Here is a 14,897-nt window from a genome sequence, read left to right as displayed (position 1 = left end):
CTGCCACCTCCCACCAGCCAGTGGCATAGCTAAGGCAGCTATCTGCTACCTAGGATCAAAGAAGATTCTGTAGCTCCCCTTCATGACAAAATCAAATTTAATTAAGTAAAGAAATAAAACATGTACTTTCTTAAGTAAAGAAATAAAACTTATTGGTTCAAGACACTGTGCTGGGGTGGATGGTTATCCTCCCCCTGCTAAATATAAGAGGAGCACCACTTGAAAAAGTACCTCTTTACAAGTTAGCAGGAGTAACTATATTGAGGTACATGGAAATGAGAGCTGACTCATATTAACACCTTATTGGTTCTATGCTGTATCATAACAACATCTCATTGACTCTCAGAACAATCAGTCTTATAGGTCAGTTTTGAGTTAAAGAAATCCACTTTTTGTTCCTTAAGGAAGTTGTGTTTTCGTTTTCTGGTTAATTGTCCATAAATTTTGATAGAAAACAGATATTCTAATGTGGTTTGTTTCATTGCATTCTGCATTAAATTACCTTTCCAATGATATATAATATGATGGTACTATTTGTACATACCAAGATTTTCACAATTTTGGCCACTAGTGTCAAGCTCAGCTTGTTACCCCCCTAAAGCTTGTTGCCCGGTGCGACTGCTACCCCCTGCACCCGCTTAGCTACACCACTGGGAGGGAGGTCACTTGCTGGGGGCTCCCCCTGACAGCATCATCACCATCCTCATCCTGCCCTTCACTGGCTCCCCTTTTTCCTGCCACTTGGAAACGTGTGTCCTTCCAAGAAGGCAGTTTGCCACTCGGGATCAGAGCACAAGAGCCCAAGCCTAGCCATGTCTGCTCAGAAGTAAGTCCCATTATAGTCAATGGGCCTTGCTCCCAGGTCAGTGTGTACGGGATGGCAGCCCAATCCCTCTGAAGATTTGATGCATGAAAAAGGTGCACCCCCTTCCCCCTCCATTCTGGGCTCTGAAGGGGAGGGTGCTGCTTGCACGCCTGTGGTGTGGCTCTGAGCAACATGTAGTGTTTTGCAAGCCATGTGAGTAGTTGGCAACCGTCAGTCTCAAAAGACTATGGTATCGCGGTCTGAATGGTGGTTCTGGAACAGCGTCTAGTGTGGCTGAAAAGGCTGATTCAGGAGCGACAATCCCTTCCACACTGGGAGCAAGTGTAGTGTGTCCCTGGTCTGTCTCCCTGGCTATGGGCCTTCCTTCTTTGCCTCTTTGCCTCAGTCTGTTGGCCAAGTGTCTCTTCAAACTGCCAAGCAGGCCGCTCAGAGGCCAGGGTTTCCTATCTGTTGAGGTCCACTCCTGAGGCCTTCAGATCCCTCTTGCACATGTCCTTGTATTGCAGCTGTGGTCTACCTGTAGGGCACTTTCCTTGCACGAGTTCTCCATAGAGGAGATCCTTTGGGATCTGGCCATCATCCATTCTCACGACATGACCGAGCCAACGCAGGTGTCTCTGTTTCAGCAGCGCATACATGCTAGGGATTCCAGAACGTTCCAGGACTGTGTTGTTTGGAATTTTGTCCTTCCAGGTGATGCCGAGAATGCGGCGGGAGGCAGCGCATGTGGAAAGCATTCTGTTTCCTCTCCTGTTGTGAGAGAAGAGTCCATGACTCGCTGCAGTACAGAAGTGTACTCAGGATGCAAGCTCTGTAGACCTGGATCTCGGTATGTTCCGTCAGCTTCTTGTTGGACCAGACTCTCTTTGTGAGTCTGGGAAACGTGTTAGCTGCTTTACTGAGGCTCCCTGCAAAACTTAGTGCTTTGTCCCCCCTCTAGCTACGCCACTGGGTCCCAGGCAGAAGCCTGGACCGAGTGATCCTCATCTTACAGTGTGCTTGCTGCAGGCTACAATCCCATCCATACTTTCCTGAGAGTCAGCCCCATTGACTATAATGGGGCTTACTTTCGAGTAGGCATGCCTAGGACTGGGCTCTGAGGCTGCAATGTTAGCCACAGTTTCCTGGGAGTAAGTCCCATTGACTAGAATGGTACTTACTTCAGTGTAGGCACGCACAGGACTGGGCTCTCAGGCTGGGCAGAAGAGCAACCTCAGCTCCTCACTCCGCCCACGTGGCGTCTCTCGCGCCCCACCCAGGACGCTCCCGTGTCGTCATGTGGGCGTGTCTCTCTCGCCATCGGCTTCCCGTCCCCACTTCCGGCGTGGTCATTTCTACTTCCGGCGGACTGACTGTGCACATCGGTGCGCGGAGCTGCGTCTTAGCTGTGCACGCGAGTGGCGCCGCCTGCCTGGCTGCGGCCGAGGGCTCTGCATGCCTCCCCCCGCGCTCCGGAGGGCTTGCTGGGCAGCAGCCGCGCGCTTCAGCGCTGAGAGCAGGGCGGCCGGAGCCTTCCGCCCCAGGCTGCCGAATTCCGTGTTGGGGAACCTGCGAAGGCCGGTGAGTTTTCCTGGTGAACGCCAGGGACGTGCGGGGGGCGGGGAGGCGGGTGAGGCAGTGCCTCCCCACCGGAGTCCTTCGAAAAGCGCCGCCCCGTGGCAGGGGCCAGGCACCCTCCACCCATGCGGTGAGGTGTGCAAGGTGTGGTGGGTGGGGAGGCAGGTGAGGCAGTGCCTCCCCACCGGAGTCCTTCGAAAAGCGCCACCGCTGTGTGAGGTGAGGCAGAGCCTCCCCACCGGCACCCTTCGATTCCGCAGGATTGGGAGGTGCCCAAGCACCCGCAGCCCACACGAGGCAAGGGGTGCAAGGTGTGGTGGTGGTGGGGGGCACATGAGGCAGAGTTTGCACATCATTGAGTGTGCTTGAGCCCCTCACACGGTGGCAGCTTTTCAAAGGACTTTGGTGGGGAGGCCCTGCCTCCTCACCCACCACACCTTGCAGACCTCAGCGCACGTGGGTTGTGGGTGCTTGGCACCTCCCATGGCTGTGGAGCTTTTCAGAGGACTCTGGTGGGGAGGCTCTGCCTCACCTTGTACACCTCTCTGCATGTGGGTTGTGGGTGCTTGGGCACCTCCCACGGTAGTGGTGCTTTCCCAGGGATTCTGGTGAGTACGGGTTGAGTGTGGGACTGTGGCAAAGCACATGGTTGAGTGTTCTTGAGTGCTTCACACAGTGGCAGCACTTTTTGAAGGGCTCCGGTGGAGAGGCTCTGCCTCACCTGCCTGTCCACCCACTGCATGTCCCTGGTGAATACCCAGGTGATACTTTGCCTCTTCTGTGAGTGCCATGGAACTGTTCAGAAGATGACTCTACTACTATTATTGATTTTCATACAGTTAGGTAGGTGGGATCTTGGTTTGTTTTTATCCACACAGTGAGTTCTTCTCAAGGTCCTTGACTTTTATCCTTATTTTGCTGTTATAAATATCATTACGTCAGCTGTTCCCAGTAATGTTGCTTTTTGCAGTTGATTTATGGTAATTTCTTTGGGGGGGGGGCATTCTGTTCAGGTGCTCTTCCAGCTGTTTTGGAATGGCACCAGGGGTGCCAATCACCACTGAGATCATTTTGATCTTCTGCTACAGCCTTTCAATTTCTATTTGTAAATCTTTTTATTTTGTTTTTTCCCCCTGATCTGCTATCCCCTGGTTCTGCTATTTCAATGATTTTGACTGCTTCTTCTTAACAACAGTGATATCTGGTGTATAGAGTGATAGATGTTTATTTGTCTGTATTGGAAATCCCATAATATTTCAGCATCTTCATTCTCAACAACATTTTCAATTTGTGGTCTCACCAGTTTTTGCTTGTAGGTAGTTTGTATTTTATTTTTTTAACAGATGTGCCAGTGTTGTTACACTATGTTGAATGTAGGTATTCATTGCTGTTACCTTATCATGCCTTTGTCTGTGGTCTGTCTGTCCATTCTTTTTACAGTAACCTATTAGGTGGTGTACTGTTTCATCTCTTTCCTTTCAGAGACTGCACTTGCTGTTTGTCGTTTTTTCACTCTTGCTTTTATTGCATTTGTTCTTAATACCCGTTCTTACGCAGCTATTATTAGCTGTGTCCTTCTTTAAGTTGTTCTGTTTCTTTCTTCTTTGCCCCCCCCCCTTTTTCTGGAGTCACTGCCAGGTCGTGGTGGTAGTAGTAATGATAATAAATATTTGCATTTTTATTTGCAAACTACTTGTAGAAGTTTGAATTCTAACCAAACCTGAGACTTTAGCAATGACTCAGGTTGTCTTAATTTTCTGGGCACTTTGACTGATGTTTAAACAAGCTGCAGAACTTTGTGTACAAGTAACAGCTTAGAATGTGCATATTTTAAATTCTTTTTTTAAAAGTCATCAGGTGTGAATGATGTGTCCCTCAAAGAGAAGCGGCACAAAATCATGGCCAGAGGACTTCCGAAGCAGAAGCCGATGGAAGGAGTTAAGCAAGTCTTGGTTGTAGCTTCTGGGAAAGGGGGTGTTGGAAAGTCAACAACTGCTGGTAAGTCTTTTGCATCTGAGTATGTTATTTTGCAATTTGCTTGTAGATTTTTATACATCACAGTGCAGTTATAGCAATATGGTTGACATGTTTTAATAGAGAAGATAAAAGCTATACTTTTAATCTTCTATATACATTTGATATACAAAATTGATTACAAATGTATCTATATTCTAAGCCAGGGTTTCTCAAACGGTGAGCCATGACCCACTTGGTGGATTGCAACCTGATTGTGGGTGGGTCGCGAAGCTGCAGCTGACAGGCAAAATGCATTGAACCCTATGGAAGGTGAAACAGAGCGATAACATGCATTTACTTGCATGTAGACAAATGTGCCTTGATCCATTGCGGAGGACAGGCCATAACATCACTTCTGGTAGATCTCGAACAGACTGTCATTCTAAAAAGTGGGTCCTGGTGCTAAAAGATTGGTGGGACCACAAAATTGAAAACGTTGAGAATGACGATGCAAAAAGAGAACCACTCGTCTGCGAGCCATGGCTCCCTAGGGAGCTGTTGAAACCAGCCAGGGGAGCACTACAATCCTCGCGAAAAACCCACCATCCTGTACAATGTATAAGATTGTAGCCCTAATGGGGAGCCACAGGCAGTGGCCCAGTAGATTAAGTGAGCCACCAGCCAAAAGCATTTGAGAACCACTGGTCTACTTGACTTAAAATTCCAATTGTAATGTTTAAATAATGGTGAATGCTTGGGATTGTTTTTTAAGCCTGTTGGGCTGTATTTAATTCTAGATCTATATGTTAATTTCATTTTCTGTACTACCAGGCATGAAAGGTCTGAATAGTAGGTTACAATGAACAGAAGAAATTCTTGAGGTTGTTGGTGATTAATTTTATTCAAATATTATATTACAAATGATGTCGGCAACGCATAATCACTTGTCATAAAATTTTGCACGTACAAAAGCACATAACACACTTTTTAGTGACCTCAGGAAGATGAAAATTAAAAGAAAAATAAAATCAATCCTTTTTTTTCTACTGCAGTGAATAAACATGCTACAGTATTGAGCATTTATCAATATGGGGGGGAGAGACTTGGGAGAATTGCATGATCAGTTCTATATTCATGTCAAGACACTAGGAATTTCTGGTTCTTTATCAGTGAGCAAAATAACTATATGTGTATGTAATCATGGATTAAAGCGGTTTTTCAGTCATCAAAGTGCACTTATTCATGAACTGGTGCACTTTGATGGCAGACTCTTAAAAAATGCTAGTATTCATTTAAAGAAAAGTAACAGAATGCCACCTATCAAATAGAACAGTGGTTCTCACACATTTAGCACTGGGACCCACTTTTTAGAATGAGAATCTGTCAGGACCCACTGGAAGTGATGTCATGACCGTAAGTGATATCATCAAGCAGGAAAATTTTTAACAATCCTAAGGCTGCAATCCTACTGCCACTTACTGAGAAGTAAGAAGTTCCATTTCAGTTGTTCAGTTGGCAACCTTCAGTCTCAAAAGACTATGGTATCGCGCTCTGAATGGTGAAGGCCACTGAATCCTATCCCCTGTCCCAGGGCTTAGACGCTCGACTTGGCTTCTTGAGTCTGGGCCTGCTGAATAAATGGTGCAGCTCTGAGAAGTCCCATTGAGCAGGCTGGAGCTTTACTCAGGGTAAGGGGACAGATGTCTTCTTACTCCAAGGAGGCCTCCAGCCTGCTCATATCCAGCACAGGATGCAGCAGTAACTGTTTGGCACTGCTGTTCCTGTGCTGGATAGGATTGGGCTCTTAGGCTGCAATCCTATCCACACTTACTTGGGAGTAAGCCTCATTTACTTTAATGGACATGTCTGAGTAGACATGCGATTGGGCTCTTAGGCCCACTGATCTCAGAGATGCTTCTTCTGAGGATTGCAGCTGGCCATAATTCCTCATTCTTTTGCTATATATTTAGCCAAGGCCCTAGAACTTTCTGGTTATATCCTAGCTAGTCTTGTCATTGTTATATAACTAGATGGGCCTTTAGGGTGAACTATTCCTGTTCTCAGTATTAGTGTCAAAATGATTATTTCATAGATCAAGTTTTAAGCAAATTGGACCTGCTTTCGCAGTCTATATCTGCTATTCATTAGGAATTTTTGTTACTGCAGTAAATGGTTGACTTCAAAGTGTCTCCTCTGCAACCTTCTTTGTTTTTGTTCCCACTGCTCTTTTTTTCTGTGTTTCATTTTGACTTAGTGCCAAAGACTTAAGGCATCTCACAAAATCAAAAACACAGAAACAGTAAGCTTCTTGTTGAAATGTTTGTTTAAACCTGGTGACTATTGTAAATTTCTGAAACAAGGACTTTCCAGTAGCACAACTGATCAGAGTTGTACTACAGCCCATCAGAACATCTGTGTTACTCTAAGGTTACTGTTCACATTTGGCTGGCTGTAGTATTCAGTCGGCTGAATATAGCACATTCCTGAAATAAACTCTTTTATCATCTGATTGCACTAATAATATGGTCAGGTCAGATGGAACGCTGGGTGCAGCACTACTCTGAGCTATATTCCAGAGATAAAGTAGTCACCGAAGAAGCGCTGAACAACATTGAGTGCCTGCCTGTGCTGGAGGAGCTTGACAGTGAACCAACCCTAGAAGAACTTCACGTGGCCCTGGACTCCCTTGCCTTTGGCAAGGCACCTGGAAAAGACAGCATCCCTGCTGAAGTCCTAACGTGCTGCAAAGAGATCATCGTCACTGAGCTGCATGAAATCCTCTGTCTCTGCTGGAGAGAAGGTGGAGTACCTCAAGACATGAGAGATGCAAACATCATCATGCTGTACAAGAACAAAGGCGACAGGGGTGACTGCAACAACTACCATGGCATCTCTCTCCTTAGCGTTGTAGGAAAGTTGTTTGCCCGAGTTGCACTAAAGAGGCTCCAGGTACTTGCAGAGAGCGTCTATCCAGAATCGCAGTGTAGACTCAGAGCCAACAGGTCCACCACTGATATGGTATTCTCCCTTAGACAACTGCAGGAGAAATGCAGGGAGCAACGACAGCCACTCTTTATAGCCTTCATAGATCTCACGAAGGCTTTCGACCTGGTCAGCAGAGACGGCCTCTTCAAGATTCTCCCCAAGATTGGATGTACACCCAGGCTCCTCAGCATCATCAGATCTTTCCACAAGGACATGAAGGGCACTGTTGTCTTTGATGGCTCCACATCAGACCCCTTTGACATCCAAAGCTGAGTGAAGCAGGGCTGTGTTCTTGCACCAACCTTGTTTGGGATTTTCTTCGCTGCCCTGCTGAAGCATGCCTTTGGAACTGCAACAGAAGGCATCTATCTCCAGACCAGATCAGACGGAAAGCTCTTCAACCTCTCCAGACTGAGAGCAAAGTCCAGCTGAAATGTCTGCGTGACTTCCTCTTTGCCGACGATGCAGCTGTCACTACCCACTCTGCCAAAGATCTCCAGCAGCTCATGGATCGTTTTAGCAAGGCCTGCCAAGATTTTCGACTGACAATCAGCCTGAAGAAAACACAGGTCATGGTTCAGGATGTGGACTCACCTCCCTGCATTACAATCTCTGAGCATGAACTGGAGGTTGTCCATGACTTTTTGTACTTTGTCTCAACGATCTCCGACACTCTTTCTCTCGATACTGAGCTAAACAAACGCATCGGTAAAGCAGCTACCACGTTTTCCAGAATCACAGAGCCTGGTCCAACTAGAAGCTGACAGAACATACCAAGATCCAGGTCTACAGAGCTTGCATACTGAGTACACTTCTGTACTGCAGCGAGTCATGGAATCTTCGCTCACAACAGGAGAGGAAACTGAACGCTTTCCACATGCGCTGCCTCCGATGCATCCTCGGCATCACCTGGCAGGACAAAGTTACAAACAACACAGTCCTGGAACGAGCTGGAATCCCTAGCATGTATGCACTGCTGAAACAGACTCCTGCGTTGGTTCAGTCATGTTGTGAGAATGGATGATGGCCGGATCCCAAAGGATCTCCTCTATGGAGAACTTGTGCAAGGAAAGCGCCCTACAGGTAGACCACAGCTGCGATACAAGGACATGTGCAAGAGGGATCTGAAGGCCTTAGGAGTGGACCTCAACAGGTGGGAAGCCCTGGCCTCTGAGCAGCCCGCTTGGAGGCAGGCTGTGCAGCATGGCCTTTCCCAGTTTGAAGAGACACTTGGTCAACAGACTGAGGCTAAGAGGCAAAGAAGGAAGGCCCATAGCCAGGGAGACAGACCAGGGACAGACTGCACTTGCTCCCGGTGTGGAAGGGATTGTCACTCCCGAATCGGTCTTTTCAGCCACACTAGACGCTGTTCCAGAACCACCTTTCAGAGCGCGATACCATAGTCTTTTGAGACTGAAGGTTGCCAACAACATGGTCAGGTTTGTAGAACTGTGCCTTAATAGGATGGTATTTAATATCTGTGTGAGGAATATTAATGACAGTATTTGACTAACTCTCAATAGATTAATGATGTCAATGCAGATGACTTTTTAAAATTTACTGTAGTTGAGCGTGGGTTTCTGATGCACAATAGCTAATCTACTGCAAATCATCCAGAAATCCACCATTGGATCCCTGTCTGCCTTTTACGCCTGCCCCTTCTTTACAGAATATGATAGCCAATATTTGTTTATCCCCTGGGGGCTGGGGATTAGAATAGGCCCTCAGTTTGGCTGTACTTGTCGTAAGAGGCGACTGAACAGCCACCGGGTAGATGGGACTCGTCAGCCTGGGAAGGCAGCTCATCTGAGAGAAGGAAAACTCTGATCCCAAACCTCCACTGCCTTGTGGCTACATCCAGTTAAGGAAAAGGCTTCAGGAGTCAACCTTGAGGCAAAATCCGAAGCCGGAGTCCCTGAGGCAGTTCGTGGCTGAACACAGTCACGTTCTGGCAACTCCTGCGACGCCGCTGGAACCAACCGTATTGGCTTCTGCCTTTCCATTGGACCATTTCAGCGACGTGGAGAGGGGGGATTTGCTGCATGGGTAACAGCCTATCCTCCATACCTACTTTACCCCGGCTTCGCGCACTGGAGAGGACACTCTGTTCTAGAACCACCATTCAGAACGTGACACCATAGTCTTTCGAGACTGAAGGATGCCAACAAGAGATTTGTTTATATCCAGAAACAAAAAATAAATAAATACTGTTATTATTATTATTATTTCAGCTCAGCCATTATTAAGAATTTTTTTCTTGGAGATTATCTTGCTGTAAAATTTTCATAACAATGACATTCTGCTTAATCCTGTCTTCTCTGTTTTCAGTAAATGTTGCCCTTGCACTAGCAGCAAATGATTCGGTAAGTGATCACCTAATGATTGTTTCAATACTATTACTTAATTATTATTATGTAATTATAATACAGAAATATTACAAGGTAATGTAGTAATTAACTTTTAGGTACAGATATTTTAAATGGTTGCTTCTGAACAGGAGGAACAATATAGAAATTTCTTTTTGATGACGATAGCTACTTTTTTTTCTAGAATTCTTGCCATATAGCAGTTCTTGTGTGGGAATGATAGAGAAACTTAAGTAAATGTGTATATTTTTAGTGATGATATATTTTGCTGTGTGTGTGTGTGTATTTCTTCCCAAGGTACAGTTGAAAATTATGGCTATAGTATTATAATAAGAATGCTGTATAACAGGTATACTTGCATAGCACCTTTGACTACTCGAAGCATTTTGTATGCATTATTTTAGTAATTTATAGAGTAACCCTATAACGTAGGTCAGTATTATTATCCTCGTATGGCAGCTGTGGGAGTTGAGCCATGTTTCATGCTTTTGTTGCTAACCCACAATTGTGGTTGCCTCAAAGGCAGGCAGCCCTCTCTCCAGCCCCAGAGCAGGAAAAGCATGGCAGGGGTGGTGGTTCAGTGACTGTACTCGGTGAAGGCACCTTGAGTGCTTCAGTCCAGCATGGCCAAACAACTTAGCCCCACACTTCCCTTTCCTGCTTCAGAGCAGCAAAGGGGAGTGGGGGGGAGGTCTCATTGAGCATGACCATGAACACCTGCCCAGTCTTTCATTCCTTCTCGCTCTGGGGTAGGAACAGAACGTGCAGGGCTCAAGTTCTCTCAGCTGAGGTGTCCATTGTGCTTCCACCGAGTGCAGCCAAGGCTTGCTCAGCCCCTTTTACAAAAGCCATCAGCCTACTTACCATGGTAATGGTAGATTGAACTTATGTGTGGACTCTTGGAGTTGAGGCTGAGAGGTATTAGCTTGCCAAAGGCCATTTCATGAGTTTATGAGACAGGTGTGTTTGGAGAGAGAGGGTTTGGGGCTGTTAGTTCCGCCCCATATACACATTTTGGCTAAAGGTGGGAAAGAGCTGATCTGTGTACAAGCTATGAGCATATACTGTGGTCTTTGCCAACAACCGTCATGGATCCCTGAACAGACAGAATCCATAGTCATGTGAAAGCCATCTATGTACCTGTAGTATGTACATGAGTAGGCTCTTTCACACCTTCCGCCAGATGAATGGGCATGGGGCCAGCAGGCACAATACCACTTACTCTGTTTGGCTGAAAGGGGCTGGTTGGCAACCTTCAGTCTTGAAAGACTATGGTATAAGCCTACAGCACCCGGTATTCCCAGGCGGTCTCCCATCCAAGTACTAACCAGGCCTGACTCTGCTTAGCTTCTGAGATCATGGTATAAGCCTACAGCACCCAGTATTCCCAGGCGGTCTCCCATCCAAGTACTAACCAGGCCTGACTCTGCTTAGCTTCTGAGATCATGGTATAAGCCTACAGCACCCAGTATTCCCAGGCGGTCTCCCATCCAAATACTTACCAGGCCTGACCCTGCTTAGCTTCCGAGATCAGATGAGATTGGGCATGTGCAGGGTAACAGAAAGGGGCTACAGATAACTTTTGAACTGGGGATTTCTGGCTCGCAATCAGCTTCTAAGCTGCAACCTGATGCTGAGCCTTTATGAAGAATAAGGGAGTATTACACCCTAGGAAGTAAAGTGGCAGTATTTTCTCATGTTGGCATTTGAACAATATTTATGTTGTGTTTGAGTTTACAGAAAATAAACTCAGTATTAAATTGAGGCTGATGAAACAAGGTTAAAGTGTACCTCATCAGTTCACCAGATAGCCTGAGAACTGCAGTGAAAAAGTGCCTGTTGGCAGTTGATCTGTCAGGTTTGCAGCAACAAAAGGGGAAAGACAATTTAGGAATAACAGATGTTACATTAATGTTTGATATTTAACTAATTTTTTATCATTTCATATTGGAATTCATTGTTTGACACTAATGGGAGTCACCTGGCAAATCCTCAAAGACTGCATAGAAAATGTTTCCTAATTAAAGACTGATGATATTGCAGAGGGTGCAATTCACAAAAGACATAATTGATTTAGCACTATAGTAAGCAAGCAGAGAATTGTTTTAGTTAACAGTAGTTGATATGGAGTAATTTTTCTGCATCCGTGCTCTTCAAAATAAATAGAAATTCTACAGTCCATTATTTTTCCAGTTTATTTTATCTCATTAAAACAATACAGGTCCAGCCTATTTATACACGGATTTTTTATACACGGATTTGACTCAACACAAATGGTCACTGCAAATAAGAAGGAATATGCTGATCCCTGGAGAAGGGGAAAAATGCATCCCTTTAAAATCAGTTTAAAAAACTGAACAGTCCTTTAACAATAGCCTCGTTAATATATATGAGAGAGAGAGAGAGAGCAGCTGGCTGACAATCCATCAATCCTTCTCTCTCCAGTGGACCCCTCCCTTCCCCATGAGCATGTGAAAGAAAGGTGATCACTTTGCATTGGTGAAGGGAAGGGCTGAGTGGATTGTCTTCTTAATGACTCTTACCTTACACCACAAAGGTCAGCAAGGCTGTTTTTAAATCACTGGAGCAAAAAAACTTTGTTTTTTAAATTGATTTGCTATAGTGCGTTTTTTGCCATCCACGTGAGTGCTTGGAACAGAACCCACGCAAATGAGTCTCAACCTGTATACAGTCAGCCCACCGAATCTGCAGATACCAGAATTCACATTTAAAGCCCTTTAAAAACAAAAAAGGAGCCAAAATAAGGGCTCCAACCTTTTTGCTGCTAAATGGTGCCATTTCCAAACCAGTATTGCTGTTTTTAGCACTGAAAGACCCACCATGATGCTTTCTGGGGCGAGCCAGGAAGATAAATGTAACTTCCATAAGAACATAAGAACAGCCCCACTGGATCAGGCCATAGGCCCATCTAGTCCAGCTTCCTGTATCTCACAGCAGCCCACCAAATGCCCAGGGAGCACACCAGATAACAAGAGACCTCATCCTGGTGCCCTCCCCTACATCTGGCATTCTGACATAACCGACCTCTAAAATCAGGAGGTTGCACATACACATCATGGCTTGTACCCCGTAATGGACCTTTCCTCCAGAAACTTGTCCAATCCCCTTTTAAAGGCGTCCAGGGTAGACACCAGCACCGCATCCTGTGGCAAGGAGTTCCACAGACCAACCACACGCTGAGTCAAGAAATATTTTTTTTTGTCTGCCCTAACCCGCCCAACACTCAATTTTAGTGGATGTCCCCTGGTTCTGGTATTATGTGAGAGTGTAAAGAGCATCTCCCTATCCACTCTGTCCATCCCCTGCATAATTTTGTATGTCTCAATCATGTCCCCCCTCAGGCATCTCTTTTCTAGGCTGAAGAGGCCCAAACGCCGTAGCCTTTCCTCATAAGGAAGGTGCTCCAGCCCCGTAATCAACTTAGTCGCTCTCTTTGCACCTTTTCCATTTCCACTATGTCTTTTTTGAGATGCGGCGACCAGAACTGGACACAATATTCCAGGTGTGGCCTTACCATAGATTTGTACAACAGCATTATAATAATAGCTGTTTTGTTCTCAATACCCTTCCTAATGATTCCAAGCATAGAATTGGCCTTCTTCACTGCCGCCGCACATTGGGTCGACACTTTCATCGACCTGTCCACTACCACCCCAAGATCTCTCTCCTGATCTGTCACAGACAGCTCAGAACCCATCAGCCTATATGTGAAGTTTTGATTTTTTGCCCCAATGTGCATGACTTTACACTTACTGACATTGAAGTGCATCTGCCATTTTGCTGCCCATTCTGCCAGTCTGGAGAGATCCTTCTGGAGCTCCTCACAATCACTTCTGGTCTTCACCACTGGGAAAAGTTTGGTGTCATCTGCAAACTTAGCCACCTCACTGCTCAACCCTGTCTCCAGGTCATTTATGAAGAGGTTGAAAAGCACCGGTCCCAGGACAGATCCTTGGGGCACACCGCTTTTCACCTCTCTCCATTGTGAAAATTGCCCATTGACACCCACTCTCTGCTTCCTGGCCTCCAACCAGTTCTCAATCCATGAGAGGACCTGTCCTCTAATTCCCTGACTGTGGAGTTTTTTCAGTAGCCTTTGGTGAGGGACCATGTCAAACACCTTCTGAAAGTCCAGATATATAATGTCCACGGGTTCTCCCACATCCACATGCCTATTGACCTTTTCAAAGAATTCTATAAGGTTTGTGAGGCAAGACTTACGCTTACAGAAGCCATGCTGACTCTCCCTCAGCAAGGCCTGTTCATCTATGTGTTTTGAGATCCTATCTTTGATGAGGCATTCCACCATCTTACCCGGTATGGATGTTAGGCTGACCGGCCTATAGTTTCCCGGGTCCCCCCTCTTTCCCTTTTTAAAAATAGGCGTGACATTTGCTATCCTCCAATCTTCTGGCACCGTGGCCGTTTTGAGGGACAAGTTGCATACCTTAGTCAAGAGATCTGCAACTTCATTCTTCAATTCCTTAATAACTCTTGGGTGGATGCCATCAGGGCCCGGTGACTTATTGATCTTTAATTTATCAATGAGGTCTGAAACATCTTCTCTTTTAACCTCTATCTGTCTTAACTCCTCGGTCAGGAGGGGCCATTCGGGCAGCGGTATCTGCCCGAGGTCTTCTGCCGTGAAGACAGATGCAAAGAACTCATTTAATTTCTCTGCCATCTCTAAGTCTCCTTTTATCTCCCCTTTCCCTCCCTCACCATCCAGAGGGCCAACCGCTTCTCTGGTGGGTTCCCTGCTTCTAACATATTTGAAGAAGCTTTTATTATTCCCCTTAATGTTGCTGGCCATGCGTTCCTCATAGTCTCGCTTGGCCTCCCGGATCACCTTCTTACATTTCTTTTGCCACAGTTTATGTTCCTTTTTATTCTCCTCATTAGGGCAAGACTTCCATTTACGGAAGGAAGCTTCCTTGCCCTTCACAGCCTCTCTAACTTGGCTGGTTAGCCATGCGGGCACTCTCCTGGATTTAGTGGAACCCTTCTTTCTTTGCGGTATACACCTCTGTTGGGCCTCTATTACTGTTGTTTCAAGCAGCCTCCATGCACTCTGGAGAGATTGGACTCTTTTTACCCTCCCTTTCAACCTCCTTCTAACCAGCCTCCTCATTTGAGGGAAGTCCACTCATCGGAAGTCAAGGGTTTTTGTTAGAGATTTGCCTGGT

The 14,897-nt window shown here is 45.9% G+C and overlaps 1 protein-coding gene across 3 annotated transcripts in view; it reads left to right on the top strand.

Annotated features, from left to right (window-relative positions):
- Positions 1-2,177: 2,177 nt before the first annotated feature.
- The window catches only part of NUBPL (NUBP iron-sulfur cluster assembly factor, mitochondrial), an 80,776-nt gene continuing 68,056 nt past the window's right edge, over positions 2,178-14,897 (top strand). Inside the window, exons 1-3 of one of the 3 annotated variants that reach the window (XM_066630717.1) lie at positions 2,178-2,386; positions 4,234-4,381; positions 9,653-9,687. In XM_066630717.1, coding sequence (XP_066486814.1) covers positions 2,261-2,386; positions 4,234-4,381; positions 9,653-9,687 — 309 coding nt within the window. In that variant the 5' untranslated portion in view covers positions 2,178-2,260. Of the gene's footprint in view, positions 2,387-4,233; positions 4,382-9,652; positions 9,688-14,897 lie in introns of those variants that run through there. The other 2 variants (XM_066630730.1, XM_066630724.1) reach the window with 2 other exon arrangements.

The sequence above is a fragment of the Tiliqua scincoides genome, chromosome 1, assembly GCF_035046505.1.
Source record: "Tiliqua scincoides isolate rTilSci1 chromosome 1, rTilSci1.hap2, whole genome shotgun sequence".
In the NCBI taxonomy this organism is placed as follows: Eukaryota; Metazoa; Chordata; class Lepidosauria; order Squamata; family Scincidae; genus Tiliqua; species Tiliqua scincoides.
This window is presented reverse-complemented; position numbering and strand designations above follow the sequence as displayed.